The sequence below is a fragment of the Aquarana catesbeiana genome, linkage group LG01 (assembly GCF_042186555.1).
Source record: "Aquarana catesbeiana isolate 2022-GZ linkage group LG01, ASM4218655v1, whole genome shotgun sequence".
Classification (NCBI taxonomy): Eukaryota; Metazoa; Chordata; class Amphibia; order Anura; family Ranidae; genus Aquarana; species Aquarana catesbeiana.
This window is the reverse complement of record NC_133324.1, coordinates 608,740,485-608,767,574: the sequence shown is the minus strand read 5'-3', so window position 1 is coordinate 608,767,574 and position 27,090 is coordinate 608,740,485. Positions and strand designations below refer to the sequence as shown.

At 42.6% G+C, this 27,090-nt stretch overlaps 1 protein-coding gene across 1 annotated transcript in view; it reads left to right on the top strand.

The window, feature by feature from the left end:
* LOC141108133 (beta-1,4-galactosyltransferase 1-like) overlaps nt 1-19,780 on the top strand; it is a 225,648-nt gene extending 205,868 nt beyond the window's left edge. The window contains exons 4-7 of the mRNA XM_073599408.1: nt 4,413-4,600; nt 9,032-9,154; nt 10,429-10,533; nt 17,241-19,780. Coding sequence (XP_073455509.1) covers nt 4,413-4,600; nt 9,032-9,154; nt 10,429-10,533; nt 17,241-17,385 — 561 coding nt within the window. The 3' untranslated portion in view covers nt 17,386-19,780. The remainder of the gene's footprint in view (nt 1-4,412; nt 4,601-9,031; nt 9,155-10,428; nt 10,534-17,240) is intronic.
* The last annotated feature ends 7,310 nt before the right edge of the window (nt 19,781-27,090 follow it).

Genomic DNA, 27,090 nt, shown 5'->3' with positions numbered 1-27,090 from the left:
TGTGTCACATGCTCTGAGGTGAGCGCAATAGCTTTTGGGGGGGTCACTGGAGTGCACCGGAGCATGGTTTTACAGCAACACATATTGGATGAGCATGCTGGATGACACCACTGATGAGCACTGTACACTTCTATATTCTATGTATGCACTTTGGATTTATCGATATTGTATATGCATATTGCACTTTAAGAAATTGTTTTTCACGGATTTTCACTTATGAATTTATCACTTATCACTTTATTTGCATTTATTTAATCAATATTCGAGGTACATAATTTTGTCACATACATTTTTGTATTTGATTTATACACATTTGATGCATATTTACATTTAGGTATTTATTCATTAAGATTTTGTGTAACGCAACACACTTATATATATTTTTCTTATAGCCTAGGCCATCTTTATGTAGAGTAACAATTGTTTTTTTCAGATCCTCAGAGTTCTTTGCCATGAGGTAGCATGTTAAACTTTCAGTGACCAGTATGAGAGAGTAAGAGCAATTAACACCAAATTTAACACACCTGCTCCCCATATACACCTGAGACCTTGTAACACTAATGAGTCACATGACAACAGGGAAGGAAAATGGCTAATTGGGCTCAATTTGGACATTTTCACTTAGGGGTGTACTCACTTTTGTTGCCAGCGGTTAAGACATTAATGGCTGTGTGTTGAGTTATTTTAAGAGGACAACACATTTACACTGTTATACAAGCTGTACACTCACTACTTTACATTGTAGCAAAGTGTCATTTCTTCAGTGTTGTCACATGAAAAGATATAATAAAATATTTACAAAAATGTGAGGGGTGTACTCACTTTTGTGAGATACTGTATATGTATGTATGTATGTATATATGTGTGTGTGTATTTATATATATATAAATATATATATGTATGTATGTATGTATGTGTGTGTGTGTGTGTGTGTGTGTGTGTGTATATATATATATATATATATATATATATATATATATATATATGTATGTATTAGGTCATTTTTTTATTTTGCTTTTAGTCTGTACACAGTATGTGGGAAAGTATGAAATTACATGTAGGCAGGTACAGCCTGCTGTCTCAACCGCAGTGGCAATGCAGAGGGAGAGGAATTTATGAGGAACATGCTTCCTCTATGGTTGCCTGAGGCACTGATCTAATTGGATGCTGGCCTCCTCTGTGACTCTAGTGGCCATCTTTGGTATGGCAGGTGCGCATTCACGTATGGGTAGTATAGGGACAGGTCACCCATCTCTCAGGGATAGTATTAGCAGCAGGGAAAGGTTACAGATGAGGAGGGAAAGCTTAGGGCTTGGAATCTCCTTGGATATCTTCACTTTTGGGCATGAGATGGCCAGGCTGCTTTCTGCCCCTCCAGACAGACTTCGTCAGTTTGGCTGCTACCTGCTCTGCTACATGTTGTTGGCATTCATGAGTGTTCCCGGTTGGGCCTTCTCCCGCCGGGTTTGTTGTGAACTGTTTTGCCTTTACTACAATACAAGTTCTACTAATTGCATCCAGACTGTGTGTGTAAATAACAAGGAAAGGATTGCCGCTACTCCCGGCCAGCCCAGGTGAATAAACGATAAAGAGCTGCTTCAGCCTACATCTCTCCACCAAACCACAAACCCAATAAAGCATTTTGCCCTGCTCACGGGGGGGCATAATCATACCAGGTAGAGCTCTGTCTTAGATCAGATTGAGTTTATACTCAGTTACTAAGATTTCTTTAGGATTTTCTGGTTCAATTGTTAAGGAATATAGCTACCCAAAACCCAGCAGTAACAGTCCAGAAGTCAGTGAGTGGTCTTACAAATACACTTACCATATTCCTGCTGTGCCCCAGGATACAGGTTTTTAATGTTTCATTAGTCAACTTATGAGATTACTTTAGGCTTTTCTAGTTCAATTGGTAATGAAGATGGCCACAAAAGTCCCACAAAACCCGGTACTAACAGTCCAGCAGTTAGAGACTGAACCCCAAATAAATCATACGACTCTTGTGCCCCAGTTTGTTATTGTTTTAGCAGTCAGGTAATACAATTAATTTACTCTTTTTTGTTTCACCTACATAGAAAAGATAGCTTTCAGGTGCCACACCACCTGTTTCCGCCTTCCTGGGTGCCAATAAAACTCAACCAGCTAGCTGAGCATCACAGTCTCCTGCAGATCCCTTCCGGGCTGCTTTTATTTGGGCTATGGAGGGTGCTGATGGGAAAAGGTGGTCAGGTGGCCCAATATGGTGTGTTTTTTTTTCCTGGGTTAGGCAGAGATCCAGAGAGAGCTGGATGTTTCTTTGGGGTGTCACAATGCTTCTCTTTTGTCATTTGAAACTTCTTAATGACTGTATGAAATGGCTTTGATCATAAATAGACATGTCATACCCCACCACTGTGTACTACATTACTTTGTTAAGAAGAAAGTCACACCACACTCTGTTGACATTGTTTTTTTAATTAACAAGAATACTGATTGCCATTTTAATTCATAGTGATCAATGACTTCCTTTACACCTACCATTTTATTTCTTTTTAGGTACACTTGATGTGCACCTAGAAAGAAATACCGTACTTCTTTCTAGGTGCACATCCAGGAGAGTTTAAAGGAGTTTCCATATAAAGGAAGCACGTTTCAATTTTTCCCTTTAATCTCTCTATACTGCACTAAAAATATAGCCGGTAGAGTTTGGGGAAACAAGCTGTTTTCCTGCTGACGCATTGTCAGTATGTATTAAGCTGATAGTGTTGTGGCTCTTTTAGTGCATGTAAAAAGGTTAGACTCAAACTTGTTTTCCTGGGTTCTACATCAATAAATTGATGGGGTATGTAATGAGATGATTTTCTTGTCTGCTCTGGGTTATGGCATACTGTATAGTAAAGTACATCTGGTAATAAAAGATTACCACTCTTCTTTATTTTTTTATATTTTTTTCAGTTGGTTGAAATAGTCTTTTGTCAACATTGATATAAGAACTGCAGTGCTTAAAAAAAACAAAAACTGTTCATCCAAAAATGATGCTCTTCTACAGTAAGTGTTCTCCACCTATTGTGTTTCAAAAACAGTTCTTTAGAATATGAGACACCAGTATGCCAAAGGTCAATTCGACATGTGATTATTCAATCCCACACCATGATTTACTTTGCAGCAGAATAAGACTCTCCAACTAACGTACTCTACAGAAATGATGGTATACAAATAATAATGTAAATCTTCCTGAAAGCATACAAAATTTGATGTTACAGATTACACAAACCAATTTATTAAAATGGATTTAAATCAATATAACAAATATATAAAAAAAAAAAAAACCACCAGGCAGCGAGGAATATACAGTGAATGCACCTACACATGAAATGCTAGTTACACCAAACCATAAACATGTGCGTGCAGACACCATATAGCATAATGATGTAAGTACCCAAAACTCAGCTCAAAATTATTCGTTTGTATGCCATCATTCCTGGAAAGTACACCAGATGGTGCTGCTGTAATATCCGAGTATGGGGAATTTATCATAGAAGTGCAACTACTGACCTCTGGGAATTGGTGCCCATCCTTTCCGGTAAGTCTTGATCCATTTAGGGTGGTGTTGGTGGTAATCCAGTACTTGAAGGAGTCTCACTTATTCTGCTGTACTGTGAGTTATAGTGTGGAATTGGATAATCATATGTCAAATTGACCTTTGAAATAGTGGGATCTGATATTCTGGAAAGTTGTTTGCGGAACACAATTGGTGAAGAACACGGGGTCTTGGAAAGCATCATTTTTGGATAAAAGATTTTTTATTTTTTTTGTTTTTAAAGCGGAGTTCCACACAAAAATGGAACTTCCGCATTTCGGAACCCTCCCCCCCACCGGTGTCACATTTGGCACCTTTCAGGGGGGAGGGGGGTGCAGATACCTGTCAAAGACAGGTATTTGCACCTACTTCCGGCATAGACTCCCATGGAAGTCTATGCTTCTTCCTGTCCCGACCGCGCTGTCTGCTGGGAACACACAGCTCCCAGCAGAGAGCGGGGACCACGCAGTAGGGAACCGGGAAGTGAACGCTTCACTTCCTGATTCCCTCACCTAGGATGGCGGCGGCAGCTGCCGAGAACCGAGCGGGTTCTCGGCGTCCCCTGCCGACATCGCTGGACCCCAGGACAGGTAAGTGGCAATGTATTAAAAGTCAGCAGCTGCAGTATTTGTAGCTGCTGGCTTTTAATATTTTTTTTTTTTGGCGGTGTGGGTGAACCCCCTTGTTTTTAGGCGCTGCAGTTCCAATGGAAACTTTGTTTAGGAGTTTTTTTAATGTAAGTCTTTTTTGCAAGCTGCTCATAAATTAGCATTTTTTTATGTGTGTTAAAGCACCGACTGTGTCTGATATCTATCTATGACAGTTAATGATTATATGTGTCTGATGTTAACAGCATGGAGAAACAAAATTCAACAGAGCAAAATTGATGAATGTCGGCTTTTCAGAGGCAATAAAGGAGTATGATTATAATTGCTTCATCTTTAGTGATATTGACATTATTCCAATGGATCAGAGGAATCTGTACAGGTGTTCTGAAAACCCCAGACATTTAGCAAATTCTTTAGACAAGTTTAATTTCAGGTAATTACTTTAATTTTTTTCATCTGAATAAATAACAGATGGTAACTATTTTAGCACTTTCACCTTGTAAATATGTGCAGATTGCCTGTTTTCTAGGTAAAACATTAGCAAAGAGTTAATAACTTACTGTCCTATCACTATATAGATGTTATATGGAAGTGATAAAGAATTTTAAAGTGGCCATGACGGCCCAACCCTATCCAGCAGCATATACTTACCTTAACTTTCGTTCTCTCACTATAGTGTTCATTTGCCTGGAGTGAAGAATAGTCTTTGTAAAGTTTGTGTAAGTAATGAGTTTTAGTTTACATCATAGCTCCCAACTGTCACAGATTGGGAGAGACTGTCCCTGATTTGGAACAAAGTCCCTATGTCCCTCCTTCCCCCTAATTTGTCCCTCATTTTGGTCTGATCTATATAGTTGTAGATAAAATGCAGTTTTATCTTTCAAAAAATGTTTCCCAGTGCTAAACCTTTCATCCAATATCTAAATTGCTGCATTTGTACATTTCAAAAGCCAGTATAAGACTTCTATCACAGTGGGTCCTTTTGCAGGCGCTATTAAACTAAAAATAGCGCCTGCAAACCGACCTGAAACAGCCGCTGCTGTGTCTCCAATGTGAAAGTCCGAGGGCCTTCACACTGGAGCGATGCGCTGGCAGGATGCCATAACAGCATCTTTGGAGCGGTGAAGGAGTGGTGTATACACACCCACAGCACCCACCGCCCCAGTGTGAAACCAGCCTAAAGAAATAGTAGTGGTAAAAAGATGCATCTGTGGGTTTAACTAATCATTTTTTTGTATAATTCTCCTTTAAGGGGGCGTGGCAGGGGTGTGTCCTATGCCTACATACTTTTGCTATTAGGTGTTCCTCTTTCCCAGCTCAAAAAGTTGGGAGGTATGCAGGACTATGGACACCCCATGTGAAAAGGCTGATTTGCCCAGCACTGTCACTTGACTTCTTGTGACTGATTATTTCAACATACAGTACTGTGCAAAAGTTTAAGGCAGGGTGAAAAATGCTGTAAATTAGAAATACTTTTTGAAATAGCATGGTTAATAGTTTAAATTATCAGTTAACAAAATAGGAAAGTAAATGAACAGAATAGAAGTGCAAATCAAATCAATATTTGCCTTCAAAACAGCATCAGTTTTTCTAGGTACACTTGCTCACAGTTTTTGAAAGAACTCGGCATGTAAGTTGTTCCAAACATCTTGGAGAACTAACCGCAGATCATCTGTGGATATAGGGTGCCTGAAATCGTTTAGTCTCTTAATTTAATCCCAGACAGACTCAATGATTTTGAGATCAGGACTCTATGGGAGCCAAACCATCACTTTCAGGTCTCCTTGTTCTTTTTGTTTTATGCTGAAGATAGTTCTTAAAGTGGAGTTCCATCCAAAAATTTAACTTCCACTTTTTGGATTCCTCCCCCCCTCCGGTGTCACATTTGGCACCTTTCAGGGGGGAAGAGGGAGCAGATACCTGTCTAATACAGGTATTTGCTCCCACTTCCTGGCATAGATCACTGCGGTGTGGTGACCTAAGGCACTTCCGGCGCCTACCCCGTCCTCCCCCGCTGTATTCTGTGAGACACAGAACACAGCAGGGACCTGAGAAGACGCGCAGCGCGACTCGCGCATGTGCAGTAGGGAACCAGGAAGTGAAGCCGCACGGCTTCACTTCCTTATTCCCTTACCGAGGGTGGCAGCAGGCGAGAGCCGAAGGATGGATCGGCTTCGGCTGCCGACATCGCGGGCTCCCTGGACAGGTGAGTGTCCATATATTAAAAGTCAGCAGCTGCAGTATTTGTAGCTGCTGGCTTTTAATATTTTTTTTTCAGCGGACCTCCGCTTTAATGACAATGAATGTGAAAAATATAGTCCACACCCAGTATCCAGAAATAGCCCAAAGGGCTGCTATTGCATGGTATACAACTTGTGCATTGAAATCAAGCATTCCATACTCCCAACTTTTTAAACCACAAAAAATGCCAAATTCTTACCTGATATAAATGATCTACATTAAAGAGTTCAATGTGTTTATGAAAAGGGTTAAACTCCACCGTACACACTGTATGCTTCCACATATTTCTCCGTCTGGAATACAGGCAATGCCTTAGAACTTATTGCTTTCCTCAGGTATAAGAAAAAAAAAAAGATGGCCAACATTGGGTTATAATGCTAAAACATAATATAGCACTTGTACATTGAAGTCAAACATTCAGTTCTGTCAATTTTCCAAACCACCAGAAGTGCCAGGTTCTTACCAGAAATATACGTTCTCTATGTTATAAAGAGTTTAAATGCACTTGTGAAAAGGTGGATTGGAAAGTTGGGAGCTTTGAATGCTTGATTTCAACGCACAAGTTTCATATCATGCGTTAGAAGCCCTTTGGGCTAGACATGTGCAAATCATTTAGTTTTCTGAGTTTTGGGTGTATCAGAATTTCTGAATGGACATAGAAACAAATGGCAATGAATGTCAAAAAAGTTATAGCAAATGCATTTGTTCATTTGTTTCATTTGGACAAAGTCACATTTGGTAACATTAGGAATAATCTAAATCCATTGTGGATAACTGGTTAAGGAGCGGACGGCCGCCGCATCCTTAACAACCATGACTCATCTGCGTCAGTGCAATTCCCCAATTACAGCAGAATGCAAGGAAAAAAGTGCTTGTTAAAAAAAAATGAAAAAATAAAAACAGTGTGGGGGTCCCCCCAATCCATACCAGGCCCTTAGGGTCTGGTATGGATTTTTATGGGAACCCATGCAAATTTTCTTTTTTTTTAAAATGGTGTGGGGTCCCTCCAAAGTCCATACCAGCCCATACCAGCATGCAGCTCAGCAGGCCAGAAAAGGGGGGGGGAGCAAGCACCCCTCCTCAAACCATACCAGGCCAAATGCCCTCAACATGGAGGGGTGCTTTGGGCCTTCTCCCCAAAGTACCTTGTCCCAATGTTGATAAGGACAAGGGCCTCTTCCCCACAACCTTGGCCCCAAAAAAATCAAAAGTAAATAAAAACACAAATGCAGTTTTTGACAAGTCCTTTCTTAAAAATAAATAAATAAAAAACATGTCCCCTGATTTAAATCCAGTGCCCCCCCTTTCCTGGTTTGCCGGACTGCATGCTCAGAAGGGTCTGGTATGGATTTTGGGGGTGACCCCATGCCATCTTTTAAAAAAATGTTGGCATGGTGTTCCCCTTAAAATCCATACCAGACCCTAAGGACCTGAGATAGATTGGGGGGGGGGGGGGCTTTTTTTTTTTCTTGTTTTTCTTTTTTTGGTAACCGCCACTTATTTTGTTTACATAGCAGTCTTTCAGCTATAATGCGGTCAGCAAGTAGCTAAAATTGATATTATAATGAGGATATACTTTGTGTATGGTTATAAACTGCAGCTCTCACCCAAAAAAAATATTTTTATTTTCTGATTCTCATCTCAGATCGATTGGAGTCTCTTGTGGTGTTCAGAGATAAGTTTATCCTGACTGTCTTCGAATTAGGCAGAAAATGGATGGTGCTTAGGAAATTATATAGAGTGCAGTTTATGGTGTTTTTAGGCTTAGATTTTTTTTATTTATAGACATATCCTAACTGGGCATAGAAAAAATAACTTGAATAATTTCTAGACTTGGATCCGTTGGCCTTGTGGGAAATCTCTGGAGCTTTAATTAGAAAGAAAATGTATAGCTAGATATTTTTTATAACTTGTCTTCATATCTTGTGTATTGTGATTTAGTTAGTACAAACATTTTTTTTTTCACAATAAAGTTTTGTTGATGAATGAAAGCAATATACTGTACATCAATATTCATTGTACAAAATACAAATGTGAATAGAAAATAGAAAAGAAAAAAAACTTTATTATAACAATATCCTTTGACGTATAACAGCATAATGAAATCAGAATAAAGACATTGTCAATCTACTGTAGACATCAAAGTAATAGAATTACAATTGTAGTAAGTAGGTTAAGAAACATAAATCAACTAGTATGTATAGAAAAATGGGTAAAAGGAGACATAACAATGTGGGGTATGGCTATTCTAGATTGTACTGTATGTATCAAATGTAACTGTTTTATGTTAGGTCTATAAGGCCAGTACTTAAAGAAGAAAGGCATACAGTGAGTGTGAATTGAGCATGTCAACACGTTGGTTAGTTAAAATATTTGCTGTATTAAAAACGGAGAAAAGCATTCCTTTTTGCAGCTATAAAAATAAAGAGGAGTTAGTGATAAGTCAAGTAAGTTATTTAAATGGTACATAATATATAAGAAAGCTTTTCGCTCCTTGTTTGAAGTTTTTTTCCCGCACTTTATTTGTCCTGTGCACACAAAATAAGTGACTTATAGAAATGTAAATAGTGCACTGCAAATATAAAATTTTAAAGTACTTATGTATTATATATTTTCTTTACAGGTTAATTTATCCAACGCTGTTTGGAGGAATTGTGGCCTTTACAAAGGAGCAGTTCCTGAAAGTAAATGGTTTTTCAAACATGTTCTGGGGCTGGGGAGGAGAAGATGATGAACTGTATGAAAGGTTTGCAATATAATATTGCTGCAGTAGTATGCATTTTCTTTACTATCTAATATGGTATACACATATAGAAATGTAAAGTGATTGTAAAGGTACAACCTTTTTTAATAATAAACATGCCATACTTACCTGCTCTGTGCAATGTTTTTTCACAGAGCAGCCCTAATCCATCTATTTGGATTCCTGGCTCATCTTCCCTTCTGAGTGCCCCCATAGCAAGCCACTTGCTATGAGGGCACTCATGCAGGGTTGATACTGAGCCGAGATGTGTGCGTATATTGACACACATAGTGTGGATCAGACCCCAGCTCCTTCTTCACTGGATTTGATTAACAGCAGTAGGAGCCAATGGTACCTGCTGCTGTTTCCATGCCCAGTGAGGAGCACAGCACTGGATTGAAATCAAGCTCAGGTAAGTATTTTTTTTTTGGGGGGGGAGGGGTGGGCTGATCTCATAAGGTTTCCATTAAGTATAAAAGATAATACCTTCATCTGCACCTCTGTTACTGGCTCAGTAAATCCAACAAAGATCTCCCCCAAAGCTAACATCTTATCCATTCACCAGTAAACAAAAAAAAAAATCTCTGCAAAGCCCCCCCTTTTTTTCCACGCAACTCTTGCCATCATGTGTCCATTGCAGATGCCTCTTCTGCTAGTGGAGAACGAAGTTCCAGCACTGCAGTCTGGGCCCAGCATTGATCAGTCTTGTCACCACCCCTCAATATCACCATGGTACCGTTGGAGTCTCTAGGACTAGTGGACAATGGGAAGTGTCCATGTTGCTGCCTGGTGATGTAGACTCTTCACAATAGCACAGTTATTAGTACCAGTTATTGTGATTATCCAATCAGTAAATAAAAAATGTACCTTCAGCATATAAATCCCAATTAGAAGCAGCAGAGGACTTCCAAACATGTGCCTAGGCACCCTTCCTTTTTTATCCCCACAGGTCAGAACTCTGACATCATCAAAGGAATATCCCACCCACTCTTAGTCCTGAATAGTGTATTGCACTAATGGTATTCCCAGAGTGCTGGGTCTAAGAACAGGATGAATTGCTTCATGATACTTCCACCAATATAGTGGCTTTCTCCCAGCCTCACAACACTGTGGAAAGAAAGAAAAAGGGGGCAAAGGGGTGAGACCGGATGATGCCCGCCACCTGCAAGTACCATATAAAATACACCTAACATGTCTAACACTGTTTGATGGATAAGGTTGACTAAGTTGACTTTAGGATGAAGCCATAACTGACATTTTGCAATTTTTTTATGAAGGGTGATTGCTGCTGAAATGAAAATAGAACGTCCTGATCCAAAGATTTCAAGAGCAACAGCGATTCTTCATGAAAGAGATATAGGCAATGAGCGCAATGTAAAAAGGTATGTGAGAAGAGAAAGGTATGTGCGGTCTGAAAATGCATTTAAATCTTACATTTGCATGGCAATTGCAAAGTATTAATTAAAAATAGCTCCAGGCACATAAATAGACTCAGCAGTAGGAAAAAAATAGTTCAAAGTTTATCAATGATTTATAAAGGTAAGTTGATCCCAGCTAAAGTACTAAAGTAGCACATTACCCTTCAATGCTCTCTAGATGTAGCCCACTCCACTGAGCTGGCTGCATGGAGGAGAGAGGACATTTGCCCAAGATGAGGGGTTCAAGAAACAAAGGCGGAGAGCCTGCAGTGTGTTCCAGGGTGGTAGCTTGAAAAAGGTATCCCAAACAGGAGGGGATAGAGAAAAGCAGGGCTCAACGGAAGAGCAACAACCTGACGTAAGTATCAAAAGTGAGAATTTATTGGCATAAACGCATGTAACAGGTAACAGGGTAATGACCCAATATGGTGCTGTATCTAATAAAAAATCGCCAACCACCTGTAGAGGCTGGTCTGTCGTGACCACAGACAGGGGTAACAGAACAACATAAAACAAAAATAGCGTCCGGACGCACAATGAATTGGTGTCCGCCTTGTTATCCACTATGGGAAATGAAATAGCGATTGCTAAGTAGGGCTACAAGGCTGACATCAATCCCAGAGGTGGAAGGGCTCGAGGGAGGGAGATGGAAGACTGGGAACTGTGGAGAGGGTCATGGAAAGTCCATAGGGCATCAGGGAGGCTGAAGGTGGGTACCAGTTGGTGAAGGTGTCTCACTGATGTCTACAGGGCAACATGTCCGGGCGGTCTAGAGTAAGGGGGAAAAGTTACCAAAGTTCGGTGCTGTGTGGAAGTGCATCACCGGCACAGCGATTGTGTGAAAATGATCGGTAATATAGAATGCCCTGGACTGGAAGTGTTCTCATACAGCCGGAAGCAATGAGCAGTTTGTAAAGACACCATGGAGGTATATGAATGATGCTGTATCAAAGCTGATAAAGAGCCATGGTACATTACCATCCCAGAAGGATGCCGTCATTTACTTCAGGGGCTGGCGTCTTCCCGAAAGGATGTCCTGCCGTCAGGAGGTCACACCACCGCTACGCGGTATTCGTGTGGAAGTCCTTGCACTATGTGTGAAGTGCACATGAGCTGGCATTCATGAGGAAGCATCTGTGGAGTAGCCATCCAGGCATGCGGTCTCATCCATGTCCTCCTCTGTTCTCCGTCAATGCCGTGCGATAACATGATCAGTATCCTCCTGTAGAATCACGTGCCCATAGACACCAATGGGAAATAGTGTCTGAGCGTGGCGTCCGGGCGGAGATGACGTCAACGCGTTTCACATTTGGGGGTGTGTAGCTTCGTCTGGACATGATAGATGGTTTACGAGGGCTCCTTTTAAAGTGATGTTCCTGCCTCGGATACGCCCACCTAGAATAATTAATGACAGAAAGGAGGGACTATCCCTTTGCTGTATACTGACCGGACTACCGCGATCTGCTTAGCATTACTCGTCTGAGACTGTGTTGAATCACTTTTATTCTGTGTGGCTCAATTCCAAACATATAGCTGGTATGGGATGCTTGGAAACCCTGGCATGGTATTAAAAGAAAGTAAAATGCAAAATAGTGATTGGCATCAGTGAACTGACATAATCCATTGTATATAGAGGGCTGAAAAAATTACACATCCAAGAAAAAGGGGGAGGGGGGTGGGGCACAGGGGGAGGGAAAAGGTAATGGAATGGGGAAAGGGAAAAACAAGGAAAAAACAACAGACAGCAGACTTGGACGGTACATAGACAGGGGACAGGCCATAGTGGGGTGGGTGTGTGGGCAGACCAGAGTGACCCGGGATGCCCACCTACCCACCCATACATGTACAACAGCAGCGGAATATGCTGCATGGACCAGTCGAGACTAAGGCAAAATGTTATGCCAAGTCCCCAAAGTTAGTCCAATAGATATCTGGACCTAAGACACCAGGAAAGGTTGTAGATTTAGTTCCGTGTTGAGGCCCATAGGCACAAGGGAGCCCAACCGGAAAATCCACCATTTTTCCTGTTGCTGAAGTATCTGGTCAAAGTCTCCTCTTCTGGAGGAGGGGTTGAGAACATAAATACCCTTCACTCGCATACCAGAGAGTTTGCCATGATGGAACTGGGCAAAATGCCTGGCCACCGGTTTCTCCGGATTCTTTTCCTCAATTTCTCTCATATGCTCACCAAGACGGATTCTAAGTTGTCATTTTGTTTTACCTATATACATCTTATTGCATGGACAGGTAATCGTATAGATCACCCTCTTGGTGGCACAGTTGACTAGGTTTTTTATGTGAAACTCCATTTTGTTTTGGGAGTCACTAAAGACTGCGGTTCTGTGAACAAATGGGCATACTTGGCAATGCCCACAGGGGAATATCCCCCTAGTCCTGGGGAATTGGGACAGCCAAGTGGTGTCCAGGCTCCTAATATGTTCTGATTAGGAGCCTGGACACCACTGGACACCAGGAGGATACTGATCATGTGATCGCACGGCATTGACGGAGAACAGAGGAGGACATGGTTGAGACCGCATACCTGGATGGCTACTCCACAGATGCTTCCTCATGAATGCCAGCACATGTGCACTTCACACATAGTGCAAGGACTTCCACACGAATACCGCGTAGCGGTGGTGTGACCTCCTGACGGCAGGACATCTTTTCGGGAAGACGCCCACCCCTGAAGTGAATGAGGGCATCCTTCTGGGATGGTAATGTACCATGACTCTTTATCAGCTTTGATATAGCTTCATTCATATACCTCCATGGTGTCTTCACAAACTGCTCATTGCTTCCGGCTGTATGAGAACACTTCCAGTCCAGGGCATTCTATATTACCAGTCATTTTCACACAATCACTGTGCCGGCGATGCACTTCCACACAGCACCGAACTTTGGTAACTTTGCCCCCTTACTCTAGACCGCCCGGACATGTTGCCCTGTAGACATCAGTGAGACACCTTCACCAACTGGTACCCACCTTCAGCATCCCTGATGCACTATGGACTTTCAATGATCCTCTCCACAGTTCCCAGTCTTCCATCTCCCTCCCTCGAGCCCTTCCACCTCTGGGATTGATGTCAGCCTTGTAGCCCTACTTAGCAATCGCTATTTCATTTCCCATAGTGGATAACAAGGCGGACACCAATTCATTGTGCGTCCGGACGCTATTTTTGTTTTATGTATTTGTTTTATGTTGTTCTGTTCCCCCTGTCTGTGGTTGCGACAGACCAGCCTCTACAGGTGGTTGGCGATTTTTTATTAGGTACAGCACCATATTGGGTCATTACCCTGTTACCTGTTACATGCGTTTAAGCCAATAAATTTTCACTTTTGATACTTACATCAGGTTGTTGCTCTTCCCTGCTTTTCTCTATCCCCTCCTGTTTGGGATACCTTTTTCATTGTCTTATTTTGGGTTGGAGTGCAACTTCTGTTATCTTTTTAGGCATACACCGCTCACATAGGAGTCAAGCCTCTTCTCTCTCATATATTTTTGTATAGGGTGGTAGCTTGGCCTATACCTAAGAAGGTAGTTTAAACAGTACATCTGTGCACAACTATTACTGAAAAAAGAAACTATACGTTAATAACTCTGTATCTGCAAAAAAACATTATACATTTCTATACGCTTAAATGAGAGTCTTGTGGATACATGAATGTATTCCACTCATTCCTATAAAATTTCTCCATAGACCACAGTCTCAACTTCAGAAAAAAAAATCAACACATTACAAGTAAAAATTATTATTGCCTAGAAAAGATCTTCTCAGGCTTTTCACAAATCCACCAATATATTGAATTCTTTCAAGGAAAAGAAATCCTGCATTTTGTATGTTCCCAAATATAAATGATATTACAAAACAGTGTTTGTAATGAAGTCTGGTAATTAACTTAAAGGAGAAGTCCAGCCAGAGCTTTTTAGGCTGGGCTTCTCCTATGGGTCACATGAGTACAATTCGTTTTGCACTCCTGTGACCCGTTTTCAGCGGAGAATGGTCTGAAGTCCGCTCTCCACTGGTGTCATTGCTATCAGTCGAGGCAGTGCATCATCCCGACTTCCGAAGTCTGGATCCGCCAGCTGCCTTGACTGATGGCAGTCTCAGCGAGCCGCTGAGACGGCTGCTCCCCGCCCCTCCACACCTCAGTGCTTCAATGAGCATGGAGGATCAGAGCAGGAGAGATGCTGACAGACAGCATCGCTTTGCTCGGGGAGGAAGGAGAACCGAGCCATCGATGATGTTCAGTGGCTCGGTTCTCAGTGCAGAGACGCCGGGGGACAGCTGCAGTATCGGTCTGATGCTGCATCCAACTAGGTGCGTATCAATTGCCAAAAAAAGCAAAAACCCTACTTCTCTTTTAAGGTATAACTAAAGCCATTTTTTTTCGTTTTGGATAGAGTGGAGAAGGATTAGAACTCCTGTCTGTTGTTATTACTGTCTGTGCCCCTGTTAGGGAGATTTACGCTCTCTATTTGTCCTGTTTACCATTATCATTGAAAGTGAAAGTAAAAGAAAATCCCAAATTTTGGGTTGTCCCCAGAAAAGTAATAGAGGGGAAATCTTCCAATGGGGACACTATTTCTTGTATTCTGGGGGTCCTCAAATAATCCCCTTAATTTGCAAGGATTTCTTCTCACTTCCTGTTTTAGCTATGAGACAGGAAGTGGAAATCTCTGCAATGAGAAAAAAAAAATCTGACAGGGGTTATAACACGCCCTTACTCTGAAAAAAAAAAGTTTGAAAGTTTGCCTATAGTTCGTTTTTAGCTTTTGTTTATTACTACAGTGTAGACCAGGGGTAGTAAATTAAAATTCAAGGAGGTCTGGTCACTAAAAAAAATTTCCAGCCGAGGTCCGAATCACAAGTCTGTTTCATGAAAGATTGTACATGTCTTTTCCTTTTTTTGTCGCAAGACACGCTTTTCCTGCTGTTTCCTCCACACAATCTGGTAATACTCTGTAAATGTCTCCAATAGCTTTTCCCCTTACATCAGGTGCCACTACCAAAGTAAATTATTACATTGGGTGCCCCCATCAGACTACCCTCATAAATCAGTTGCCACCGTCAGGGTACTCCCTTATATCAGGAGTCCCCATCAGATTGCCCTCTTACATAAGGTATTCCCATCAAAGTGCCCACTTATATCAGGTTTCTTCATCAAAAGGCCCCCTTACAACTGTTGTCACCTATCAGTGTGCCCCCTTACATCATTTGTACCCATCAGAGTGCCCCCTTATATTAGGTGCCATAATCAGATTGCCCCTTTACATCAGGTGTGCCAACCAGGGTGCTCCTTTACATCGGGTGTGCCCATCAGAGTGCCCCTTTACATCAGGTGTCCCCAGAGTGCCCCCTTACATTAGGTGTCCCAGAGTGCCCCCTAGGGGCACTCTGATGGGCATATTTTATGGTAATGTTCACTCTGATGAGCACATTTTGTTGCGCCCATCAGAGTGAACCTTACATAAAATGTGCCCATCAGAGTGAACATTAACATAAAATAAGGGGCATGCTGATGGGCACATTTTATGTTAAGGGGCACTCTGATGGGCATATTTAAATGGTATTTAGATGGTATTCTACATACCCTGGTTGTAACAAGTGGTTATTTGAGTTACAGTTGCCTTTCTATTATCTCAAACCAGTCTACCCATTCTCCTCTGACATCAACAAGGCATTTTCATCCACACAGCTGCTGCTCGCTAGATATTTTCTATTTTTCAGACCATTCTCTGTAAACCCTAGAGATGGTTGTGCATGAAAATCACAGTAGATCATCAGTTTTTTAAATACTCAGACCAGCCCATCTGGCACCAACAACAATGCCACGTTCAAAGTCACTTAAATCCCCTTTCTTCTCCATTCGAATGCTCGGTTTGAACTTCAGCAAATCATCTTCACCACGTCTAGATGCCTAAATGCACTGAGTTGCTGCCACGTGTTTGGCTGATTAGCAATTTGTGTTACCAAGCAATGGAACAGGTGTACCTAATAACAAGGCCGGTGAGTGTATATCACACACTGTAGGTACATATTTTCTTGGTATACATAGAAGCCAAACTGCTTACGTGGATTACATCCTTTGGATATGCAAAACATTTAAATTAAACCTGTTAAAAGAGAAACATGAGAATATAATTGATGACCCCCTTTTTGAAATGTTAGATGCCTGGCAATTACACAATGCTTTCCCATTGGCTTTAAAGAACAATTTCACTGTCCAAAAAATAAAAATAAAATCAGTCCAATCTCCATAGCCCCCATTGCCTAATCACCTTATCCAACCTAGACACTCCTCATAGATTCTAATGTTGATAGGATTTGTCCCACTGACAGTCCACTTGATTCAACCTTTTAGTACTGTGATGTTGTGATTAATAAACATGACTCATAGATTGTATGGCTTATTGTGTTGGAATGATTGCTTGATACATGTCAACAAGTGTTGAGCTATACCACAGATTTAATAGCAGATCAGTGTCATCCACTGATTTTCATCTTTTTTTTCATATGTTTCTGACAAGAGAAATTTTGTTGTATAGAAAAGATGCAGTTTTGTAATATAGAAAAGAGGATACAATTTTGTTGTATAGAAAAGAGTTCAGAAAGCAGACATCATCACAGCAATACCCTGATTTTCTTCTCTTTTCTCCTTTCAACCAGTATACCTCTGATAAAAAAAGCTGGAAAGCGAATGCGCAGAGATGGACTGAGTTCACTGAACTACACAATCATCAGTATTACAAAGCATAGACTTTATACTAAAGCAACAGTTGATATTGGGCTGCCAGAGGAATCCCTCATCTAGAAGAATATGATCTTTACAACATATACTTTGTATGCATTGTTGTACTGCACCTAGGTCAAGTTGAAAAAAATAATAATAACATGCATTGTGTATCTTATAGAAACAAAAATGTCATAGAATCAGGGCAAAGAGATACCATGAACCAGCACAAGAAATGTTATAAAACATTCTAACATTTTCTATCAAAATAAAAGTTCTGTTTAAACTAGGGAGTAATTTATAGTACAGCAGCATGCCTGAGGCACCCTCTTGCTTTTGATCTATGAAAGTGGACAGAAATCCACGGAAAAGTTTGTTTAAAGTCCGATCGTGTGTACGAGGCTTAAGGTTGACTTCTCTCGAGTGGGAACAGCCATAGATAGATCAAAATTTGGCTGATCCTTGCTGAACTGGTCAGTTTTCCGTCCATTTGTGGCCAGCCTAAAAGTATGTATAGACACCTATTGGTGCCTGCTAATAGCTGATGTTATGCTTACTTTCCTGATAATCTTTCAAACAGACTATTTATGCTGCAGTAATTAAAGATATGGTGCAGTATGTACAAAACTAAAAACTCTAATGTCCCGTACACACGATCGGATTTTCCGACAACAAATGTTGGATGTTAGCTTGTTGACTGAAAGTCCGACCGTGTGTATGCTCCATCGAACATTTGTTGTCGGACTTTCTGCCAACATATGTTGGCTAGCAGGTTCTTAAATTTTCCGCCAACAAAACTTTGTTGTCGGAATTTCCGATCGTATGTACACAAGTCTGAAGCACAAAAATTCATGCATGTTCGGAATCAAGCAGAAGGAGCCGCACTGGCTATTGAACTTTCTTTTTCTCCGCTCGTCATACGTCTTGTACGTCAGGACGTTCCCATGTTCGCAATTGTTGGCCAACATTTCTGTGACCGTGTGTATGCAAGACAAGTTTGAGCCAATAACCTTTGAACAAAAGTCCACGGTTTTGTTGTCGGAAAATCTGATCGTGTGTACGGGGCATATGACTTGTGAAATGCAGATGAACAATATACTGCTGTTATGATTTTTTGATACAAATGGACCCCTGTGGGGAAGCAGACAGTTCTGATATTTAACTATAAAACCTGAGTGAATTACTTGAATATACAGTATAATGCAAAATATAAAAAGTATAAGATGTCGTGTGTTAAAGGTAACCTCATAGAAACTTTGCCTTAAAGCGGGGGTCCACCCACACCGCCAAAAAAAAAAAAAAGATTAAAAGCCAGCAGCTACAAATACTGCAGCTGCTGACTTTTAATACATGGCCACTTACCTGTCCCGGGGTCCAGCGATGTCGGCAGGCGACGCCGAGAACCCGCTCGGTTCTCAGCAGCTGCCGCCGCCATCCTAGGTGAGGGAATCAGGAAGTGAAGTGTTGCGGCTTCACTTCCCGGTTCCCTACTGCGCATGCGCGAGTCGCGCTGCGCGTCCCAAGTGGTCCCCGCTCTCTCCTGGGAGCTGTGTGTTTCCCAGGAGACAGCGCGGTGGGGACGGGAAGAGGCGTAGACTCCCATGGGAGTCTATGCCGGAAGTGGGTGCAAATACCTGTCTTAGACAGGTATCTGCACCCCCCTCCACCCTGAAAGGTGCCAAATGTGACACCGGAGGGGGGGAGGGAATATTATCAATAATGACCTGGAGAAAAAAATTGAAGTGTGTGCAATACAGTAAAGGCTATTATATTGATGTTGTTGTACTTATTAAAAGGCATGTTTAGTAGAAAGTGTTCCATGAGCTGATAAGTTAGGCCAATAGACTTTGTGCCACTTTTAAGTTTATGGTTGAATGTTATTTGAATAATTGCTAGGATGTCATCATTTCAAGACAGTAAGGCAGGTTGGTGATGGATTCATTCACTTTTTTTTTCATAAATGATTTATTGAACATAAATGTACAAAACATGCTAGGATAGATAGTTACAGAGCATGCCAATCTGGCTTCCATGGTAAGAGCAAAAGAGGATATACAGTAAAACAGTAAAACATAAGTGTGACCCATACTACTCATTTAAGCACAAACCCTCTAGCATGTACTTGGGCAAAGTATAACATAGACAATGTTTAAACAAAAAAACTACAGTAAACAATGTAAAGACTATCCTACACAATAGTAGTAGCTCCCCATGGGCACCAGGATGGACAATCTCATCTCTCCCATCTAGTGGTGTAGACGAGCATTAAAAATGATTTAGCTCACTGACAGCCTGTTGAAGTTGCAGACCCGGAGATGTATTCACTTATTCGATGAAATGGAATCATTTATTAAGAACAGATAGTTATGATGAATGCTGTTAAAAAAAATTTAAAAAAAGCCATATTAAAAGGCTAGTGTCCGCAAACGGTGAAAAAAAAAAAAATAAGATGGCTGTGGTGAAACTTGTTGAAAAATGTGTTATAAATAAGTATGACCAATTCATTCTTTGTAAACTAAAATATGATGACAGAATGGTTGGATTCATTGTAATATGTGGAACAATACCCTGTCCAAAAGATTGGGGACATTTTAGGTTATGATGAATCCTCTTGAACTATTAAAAGGAAAGACCATAAAATATTTGTTGTGTAAGCTGAATGTAGCTCTGGATGACTGCATTACTAAGACCAAAATGACATGAAAACTTGGGGCATTACACTGTCTTTTTGACAACTGCTGTAATGTGGCTTTAACGGGATCAGTAGAAGCGTGCATTTCAGGTTCCAATAGCACAAATTATATGTCAGCAATCTCATTAGCTAAGGATGAGTGAATGTGTATGGGTTTGGTTCATGGGGACTTTATGAACCCATCGCAAAGTCTAAAAATTGCAAACCCCATTGAAGTCTATGAGGGGGTGACTCTTGAAAATCGATTCTAGTCATTTCCAAGGCTTGTACACAATGGAGTATCTAGCATATCTGCCACCTGCGGTGGATAATTTTGTTAACACCCCACCCCCATATAAAAAATTATGTATTATTATGTATGTAGGGGATCCTGAATTTAGATATCAATCTAGCTGATGTGCAGAAGATCATAGACATCATCCCCTGCATAGTTACCAACATAGGAGGGATGCCTTAAAAATATCAAAGAGAAAAATGCAGATAAACACCTGGAGGAATGGCTCCAGGTCAGATGCCTTGACCAAGACTGATGATGACAGCTTGGACAATGTGCTGGGAGCTTGCGGTGAGTGAGTTCTCAGCACACAACGCCCTGCTGCTATAGAAGCACATGTGCAGCAGTTTGGCATTATAGCTCACATTTTTATTGCTGCAGCATATATTCATCAAGCAATTGGCAAGAAGGGGGGTGACACCGGGATCATCGTCCACCGCTACAGGCTGTACTATATTGCTTCTGCTTGCAGAGCTGTAGCGGAGCGAGCAAGTCACCAAGCCATGGGGGGAGGCTGCCTGTAACACTCCCCCAGCTTAAGCTGTGCCTCAGGGATCTCCAATATCTCCGGAGGCAGCCGGAGTTGGTGGGCAGAGCAGGGGGTGTGGCTGCCTCCTCCGCTCCTCCCACAGACTCCTTCATTCTGATGTTGATCCCGCAGCTGGAGGAGAAAAAGGTGAGAAAAATCTAACATAATCAATTTAATTAAAAAAAATATATACTAAGATGTTGACAATTAAAGAGCTAGCTATTGATAGGTTGTTGTGGACAAAAAAAAGGATATGTGATCCGCACACTGGAAGGTCACATAGGAAAATGTATCCTAGCACTGCACTTTAAAGAACTCAGCTATAGTTTGTTAGAGTAGATGCAAACTCAACCATTAAAATGTCATATACGCTTTAACAGCTGGTAATATTGATAAAAAGTCTTAGCTTTAGCACTCCCTGGCTCTTTCTCCCATGATCTCATCGGACATCACTGGCCACGATGTTAGAGGTTCTAAAACTTATTTCGTGGTCTACATGTGCCTTAAATGCAGCTCGATCTTGCTGAAGTTTTAGAACTGCTAACATCATGGCCAGTGATGTCCAGTGGTTACTCAGTATGAAGTATAGATCTCTCATTGCAGGGTGACAGGCTGAAGGGAGGCCAACAATTCAGCTTCACACTGGGCTCGTGTGCATGTCAGAGCCTATTATTACTGGGCTCACGCAGCTGAGAACACTTTTGGTGTGCTAATTTAAACCTGTTGTGCAAAAGCTTCATTACAAATACATGTTTCTGGCAGGAATATGTATCTCTGTTTTTTCTGATGACTGTGGGGGTGGTGAACCCATGTAGGTGTCAACACCGACATCCAGATATCTATTTTGGATCTAAATATTTTTCTGACAGCCTTATGTTCATATGCTTAGATTTGAAAGCCTTATTATTGTACAATAATTTATGTAAATATGAAATGAATACTTCACATGAAGGATTGATAAACTTATCATATTTGCTACATTTATGTAGTAGGCATTTTTGTAATGCAATTTCTCCTTTTGGCCACAAGATGGAGACAGAGAGATGCTGACTTGTCCTTCCAGAAAACTGAGAAATAAAAAAGCTCACTGGGAAAAAGGGGAGTGTCAGGAAGTGCTGAGGTGGCGGAGACGAGAAGGGACTGCTGAGGTAAATGAGGAGAGGGAACTACTGAGATAAAAGAGTGAGAGAGGGCTGACAGAGGGAGTGAGGAGAGCTGTCTGATGTACCAGCATCTGAGGAGAGCTGTCTGATGTACCAGCATCTGAGGAGAGCTGTCTGATGTACCAGCATCTGAGGAGAGCTGTCTGATATATCAGCATCTGAGGAGAGTTGTCTGATATACCAGCATCTGAGGAGAGCTGTCTGAGGTACCAGCATCAGAGAGGAAGAGAGAGAGCCTAGGAACCCAGAAAAGGAAAAGAAAAGGCTCTGACATGACAGTGAAGAGAGAACTGTGCCCAAGATTGTCAGCCAGAGAAAGACAGAGCCTGAGTTGGCAGAAATCTACAGCCTTTTGGGGAATCTCCTAAGTCTGCAGCGAGTTATCAGGGCCAGTGTGGAGAGAGGACGAGGTGCCATTAGAAGCTACACTACAGTGTGGGGAAGCAGTTCTGGGACCAGATCGTGGAGAGACAAATCCACTCCCAGGATGCTGTCTTTGCTGTGCTGCCTGCCAGAGTCACCCTAAGCAACCTAAGCGAGTTGACGCCTGATCGAAGAGGCAACTAAATCAGTGTTGCTGGGACTGGTAAGCAGGCCTTGCGGCCAATATTTATACCACTGCTAGGGAATAAAGTCACTAGGAGCTACTTAACCAGTGACCCCATAGCTCTAATACTCCCTGCAGGCCTTACTGACGGCTGCAAAACCTAGTGGGGATTTATAAATACCCTTGTTGCATTTAAAGTTTATATGCATTGTTTATTGCTAACCTGCCTGCTGAGTGTGTTTAACTGTTACTTATGCTATAATAGTCAATCAAAAGATTAAGCGTATTTATCACTAAACAGGTGTGTGTGTGGACTTTGTGGTCAAAATTGACAACAACCCACTCACATACATACATACTCACCACAGCAAAACTGGATGCCACCGGGCACAGTTGGTTGGCCGCCCTATCAGGGTTCCGCTTCAGCCTAAAATACCGCCCAGGAATTGGGAACAGAGATGCTCATGCCCTGTTAAGGAGATCCTATGACTTGGGGATTTTTTCTGAGGAGTGGACTCTACTGACTCCAGAAGGGATGTGAGCCTTGTGTCAGGGAGCGGAACATTGGGCCAGAGGAACAACTGGGGTAGAAGCCATCTGAGTCTCAGTGGCAGGTATCCCCAAATACTATTGTGATTTGTCACAGGTCAGGGATAGCGGCCTACCTAAGCTTTCAGATAGGGACTTAAAAAAAGACCATATGGAAGATCCCCTATGTAGTTTAACACTGAAGGCCCTGGAGGGCCAACGCCCAAATCTACTGCTAATAGACTCTCCAACAGAAGCACGACTAGTGCACAAGCAATGGATTCGACTGCAGTTACGCAATGGGGTGGTCTACTGAAGGGGCCCCTCAGATGATCCTGAAGATAAGTGGCAGCTATTCTCACCGAGAAAGCATAGGGAAACAGTGTTGACTGCCTTACATGACAATCATGGCCACCTAGGGTCTGAGAGGACATTCAAACTGGTGCGTGGCCGGTTCTATTGGCCCTGTATGTGGGCTGAAGTTGAGGGATATTGTCACTCCTGCATACGGTGTATACAGAGGAAGACTTTACCTCACAGAGCTGCCCCAATGGGCCATCTTCAAAGTCAAGGACCACTGGAATTGGTGTGTATTGATTTTCTATGTTTGAAAATCCACAGCCTTTTGGGGAATCTTCTAAGTCTGCAGCGAGTTATCGGGGCCAGTGTGGAGAGAGGACGAGGTGCCATTGGAAGCTACACTACAGTGTGGGGAAGCAGTTTTGGGACCAGATTGTGGAGAGACAAATCCACTCCCAGGATGCTGTCTTTGCTCTGCTGCCTGCCAGAGTCACCCTAAGCAACCTAAGTGAGTTGACGCCTGATCGAAGAGGCAACTAAATCAGTGTTACCGGGACTGGTAAGCGGGCCTCGCGGCCAATATTTGCTACCACTGCTCGGGAATAAAGTCACTAGGAGCTACTTAACCAGTGACCTCATAGCTCTAATACTGCCTGCAGGCCTTACTGACTGCCACAACCCACGCCAACGAGCTCCAACAAAACTTAAGACTAAGGACTGCCCCTAGTTGTAACTACCTTAAAGCTCTATCTGCTGGCCTGTTTAAAGGGGTACTATACCTCTGTCTATTCGTTTGAGTGCACTCAAAACCTAGTGGGGATTTATAAATACCCTTGTTGCATTTAAAGTTTATATGCATTGTTTATTGCTAACCTGCCTGCTGAGTGTGTTCAATTCGGTTTAACTGTTACTTAGCTATAATAGTCAAACAATAGATTAAGTGTATTTATCACTAAACAGGTGTGTGTGTGTGTGTATTTATTGCCATATCCCACAGCCAGGCAAAAGGTATTTCTCACTTGTGCTGTGAATTATGCTTTCAGTAATTTTATTCAAACAGGTGTACCAGGGGGGCTGAGGTTGTTCTTGGAGTCGAGGTGCAGAACAGAGAACCCAAAATGTAACCAGCGGCTCCTTCGGGGTGGCGCTACACGTGGGGGCTCATCCGGGATCCTCTTTTCTACTAGCAAATCTCCAAGAATACACCCCAGAGAGTGTGTCACGTACCTGGTGATGGAGTCTGATATGCAGAGGACGGCCTCTCTTACAACTCTGACTTGGAGCCCCTGATAGAGCTGACAGGAAGCACTGAGATGCAGAGTTGCACGAGTGCCTGGCGGGATCACTGAACCTGGAGCTGGATCAGAGCACTCGGCCGGGCTGTAGAGGTGTCTGTGGGAATCCCAGAGCAGTGGTAGGCAGGTAGCTGGAGTGAGTAGACAACCGGTCCCCACAGGCAGAAGTGCAGGTGCAGCAGAAGGGATGGTGGCACCCTCGAGGCTGAAGAGAAGGCAGGTACAGGCAGGCCGGGTCATACACAAACGGGCACGTCAGGAACAGAGGCTGAAGCGGAAGTGGAATCAGATTACAGGCCGGGTCTTCAGCAGACTGGCAGTGAAGTGGCAGAAGGAGCAGGCTGATGCAGAGTAGAGGACAAGCCGGGGTCGGATGCAGGCAGGAAACAGGAACGTCAGGAAGCAAGCCGGGTCACAACAGGAACGGAAGTCAGGTAGGTAATTGCAGGATACACAGGGAACGCTGTAGAGCAGACAGCACTGAGTCTGGAAACTGACTGAGTTTAAGTAGCCTGTTTGGGTGTCAAAAGCTGTCACAGGGTGTGTGTGCACCAATGGAATTCTGACAGGGGCAGAGGTAACAGGTCATCTTCTTCGGCAGCCATCTTGGGTGCTGGCATGCCCTTCCTGACAGGCAGAGGTAACAGGTCGTCTTCTTTGGCAGCCATCTTGGGTGCTGGCATGCCCTTCCTGACACTGCCCCCCCAAAGGGCAGCCTCCGGATGCCCAACTTGGCCCACTTGTCAGGATGGGAGTTCTTAAAAGCTTGAACCAAATTTTGGGCATGGATATTACCTTCAGGTTCCCAGGTTGTCCTCTGGCCCATACCCTTTCCATTTTATCAGGAACTGGATCTGATTTCTTCTCTTCCTGCAGTCTAAGATTGTTTCCACCTCAAACTCTTCCTCCCCGTCAATAATTACAGGTTCAGGCGGGCCAGAACTTCGTCCTGGGAAGGGTCAGGAATGGCAGGTTTCAACAAGGTTATGTGGAACACAGGGTGGATTCTAAATGACTCAGGCAACTCTAATTCATACGCAACCTCATTGATCCGTCTCTTCACCGGAAATGGTCCTATAAATTTAGGGCCCAGTTTCTTCGAGGGACAGGCCAGTTTCAAATTAGTAGTTGTTAGCCACACTTGGTCACCAGGGTTCAAGATCAATTGTCCCCTTCTTTTCCTGTCATAAACTTCCTTATTGTATGCCTGTGTCTTGGCCATTGTTTCCTGTAGCAGTTTGTTATTGGCGTTGAAGAAATGTATAGTTTCGGAAACAGCTGGTACAGGAGAATCTGGAATTGTATTAGACAAAAAAGAAGGGTGGAAACCGTAGTTTGCAAAAAATGGAGATTGCTTTGTAGCAGAGTGTACTGAATTGTTATAAGAAAACGGCCAGGGGAAGCAGAGAAGCCCAATCGTCTTGAGAAAATGAGGAGAAACATCTCAGGTACTGTTCGAGGGTTTGATTAGTCCTCTCTGTCTGCCCATTCGTTTGTGGGTGATATGCAGAAGAAAATGAAAGTTCAATCCCGAGTGCATCACATAAGGCTCTCCAGAATCTGGATGTAAACTGCACCCCGCGGTCGGACACAATATTGGCCGGAATCCCGTGAAGCCTTACGATCTCCTTGACAAAGGTTTGAGCTGTTTCTCGAGCAGATGGTGTGCCCTTCATGGGCAGGAAGTGTGCCATCTTAGATAGTCTATAGACAACTACAGAAATGGTGTTGTGGCCCTCAGATGGGGGAAGTTCTACAATAAAATCTATTGATCTCATCTTCCAAGGTCTACTGGGGACAGGTAAGGGTTTTGGCAGACCCCAGGCTCTGGATCTGATGGTTTTATTGCGGATGCAAGTGGTGCAAGATTCCACATATTTCCTACAATCTTTTTCCACCTCAGGCCACCAAAATGTCCGTTGTACTAATTCAGTTGTCTTGCCAATGCCAAAATGACCTGCCAGCACATGATCATGGCATCGCACCAGGATAGCCATTCGGAGGTCTTCCGGCACAAAGACCTTGTCTTCATGCCAAAGTAGCCCATCCTTTGCCAGTAGAGAGACCCCGGCTGGTGAAGGGTTCCTTACTAGAGTTTGTTTAATTTGTTTTATGAACTCTCCTTGATGTAACAGGAAGTTCCCAGGGGATAGAATGGTATCCGGAGATGAGATTTCTTCAGGTTTTCTGAACATGCGTGATAACGCATCGGGTTTTGCATTCTTGGATCCGGGCCTGAACGTTAAGTGAAAAGTGAATCTAGAAAAGAATAGTGCCCACCTGGCTTGTTGGGGTTTCAATCTTTTTGCTGTTCTTAAATACTCGAGGTTCTTATGATCAGTATAGATCAAGATTGGGTGTGCGGCCCCCTCTAGAGGGTACCGCCATTCCTCCAGGGCGGCTTTGATGGCCAAAAGTTCACGGTCCCCGACGTCATAGTTCCTTTCGGCATTTGACA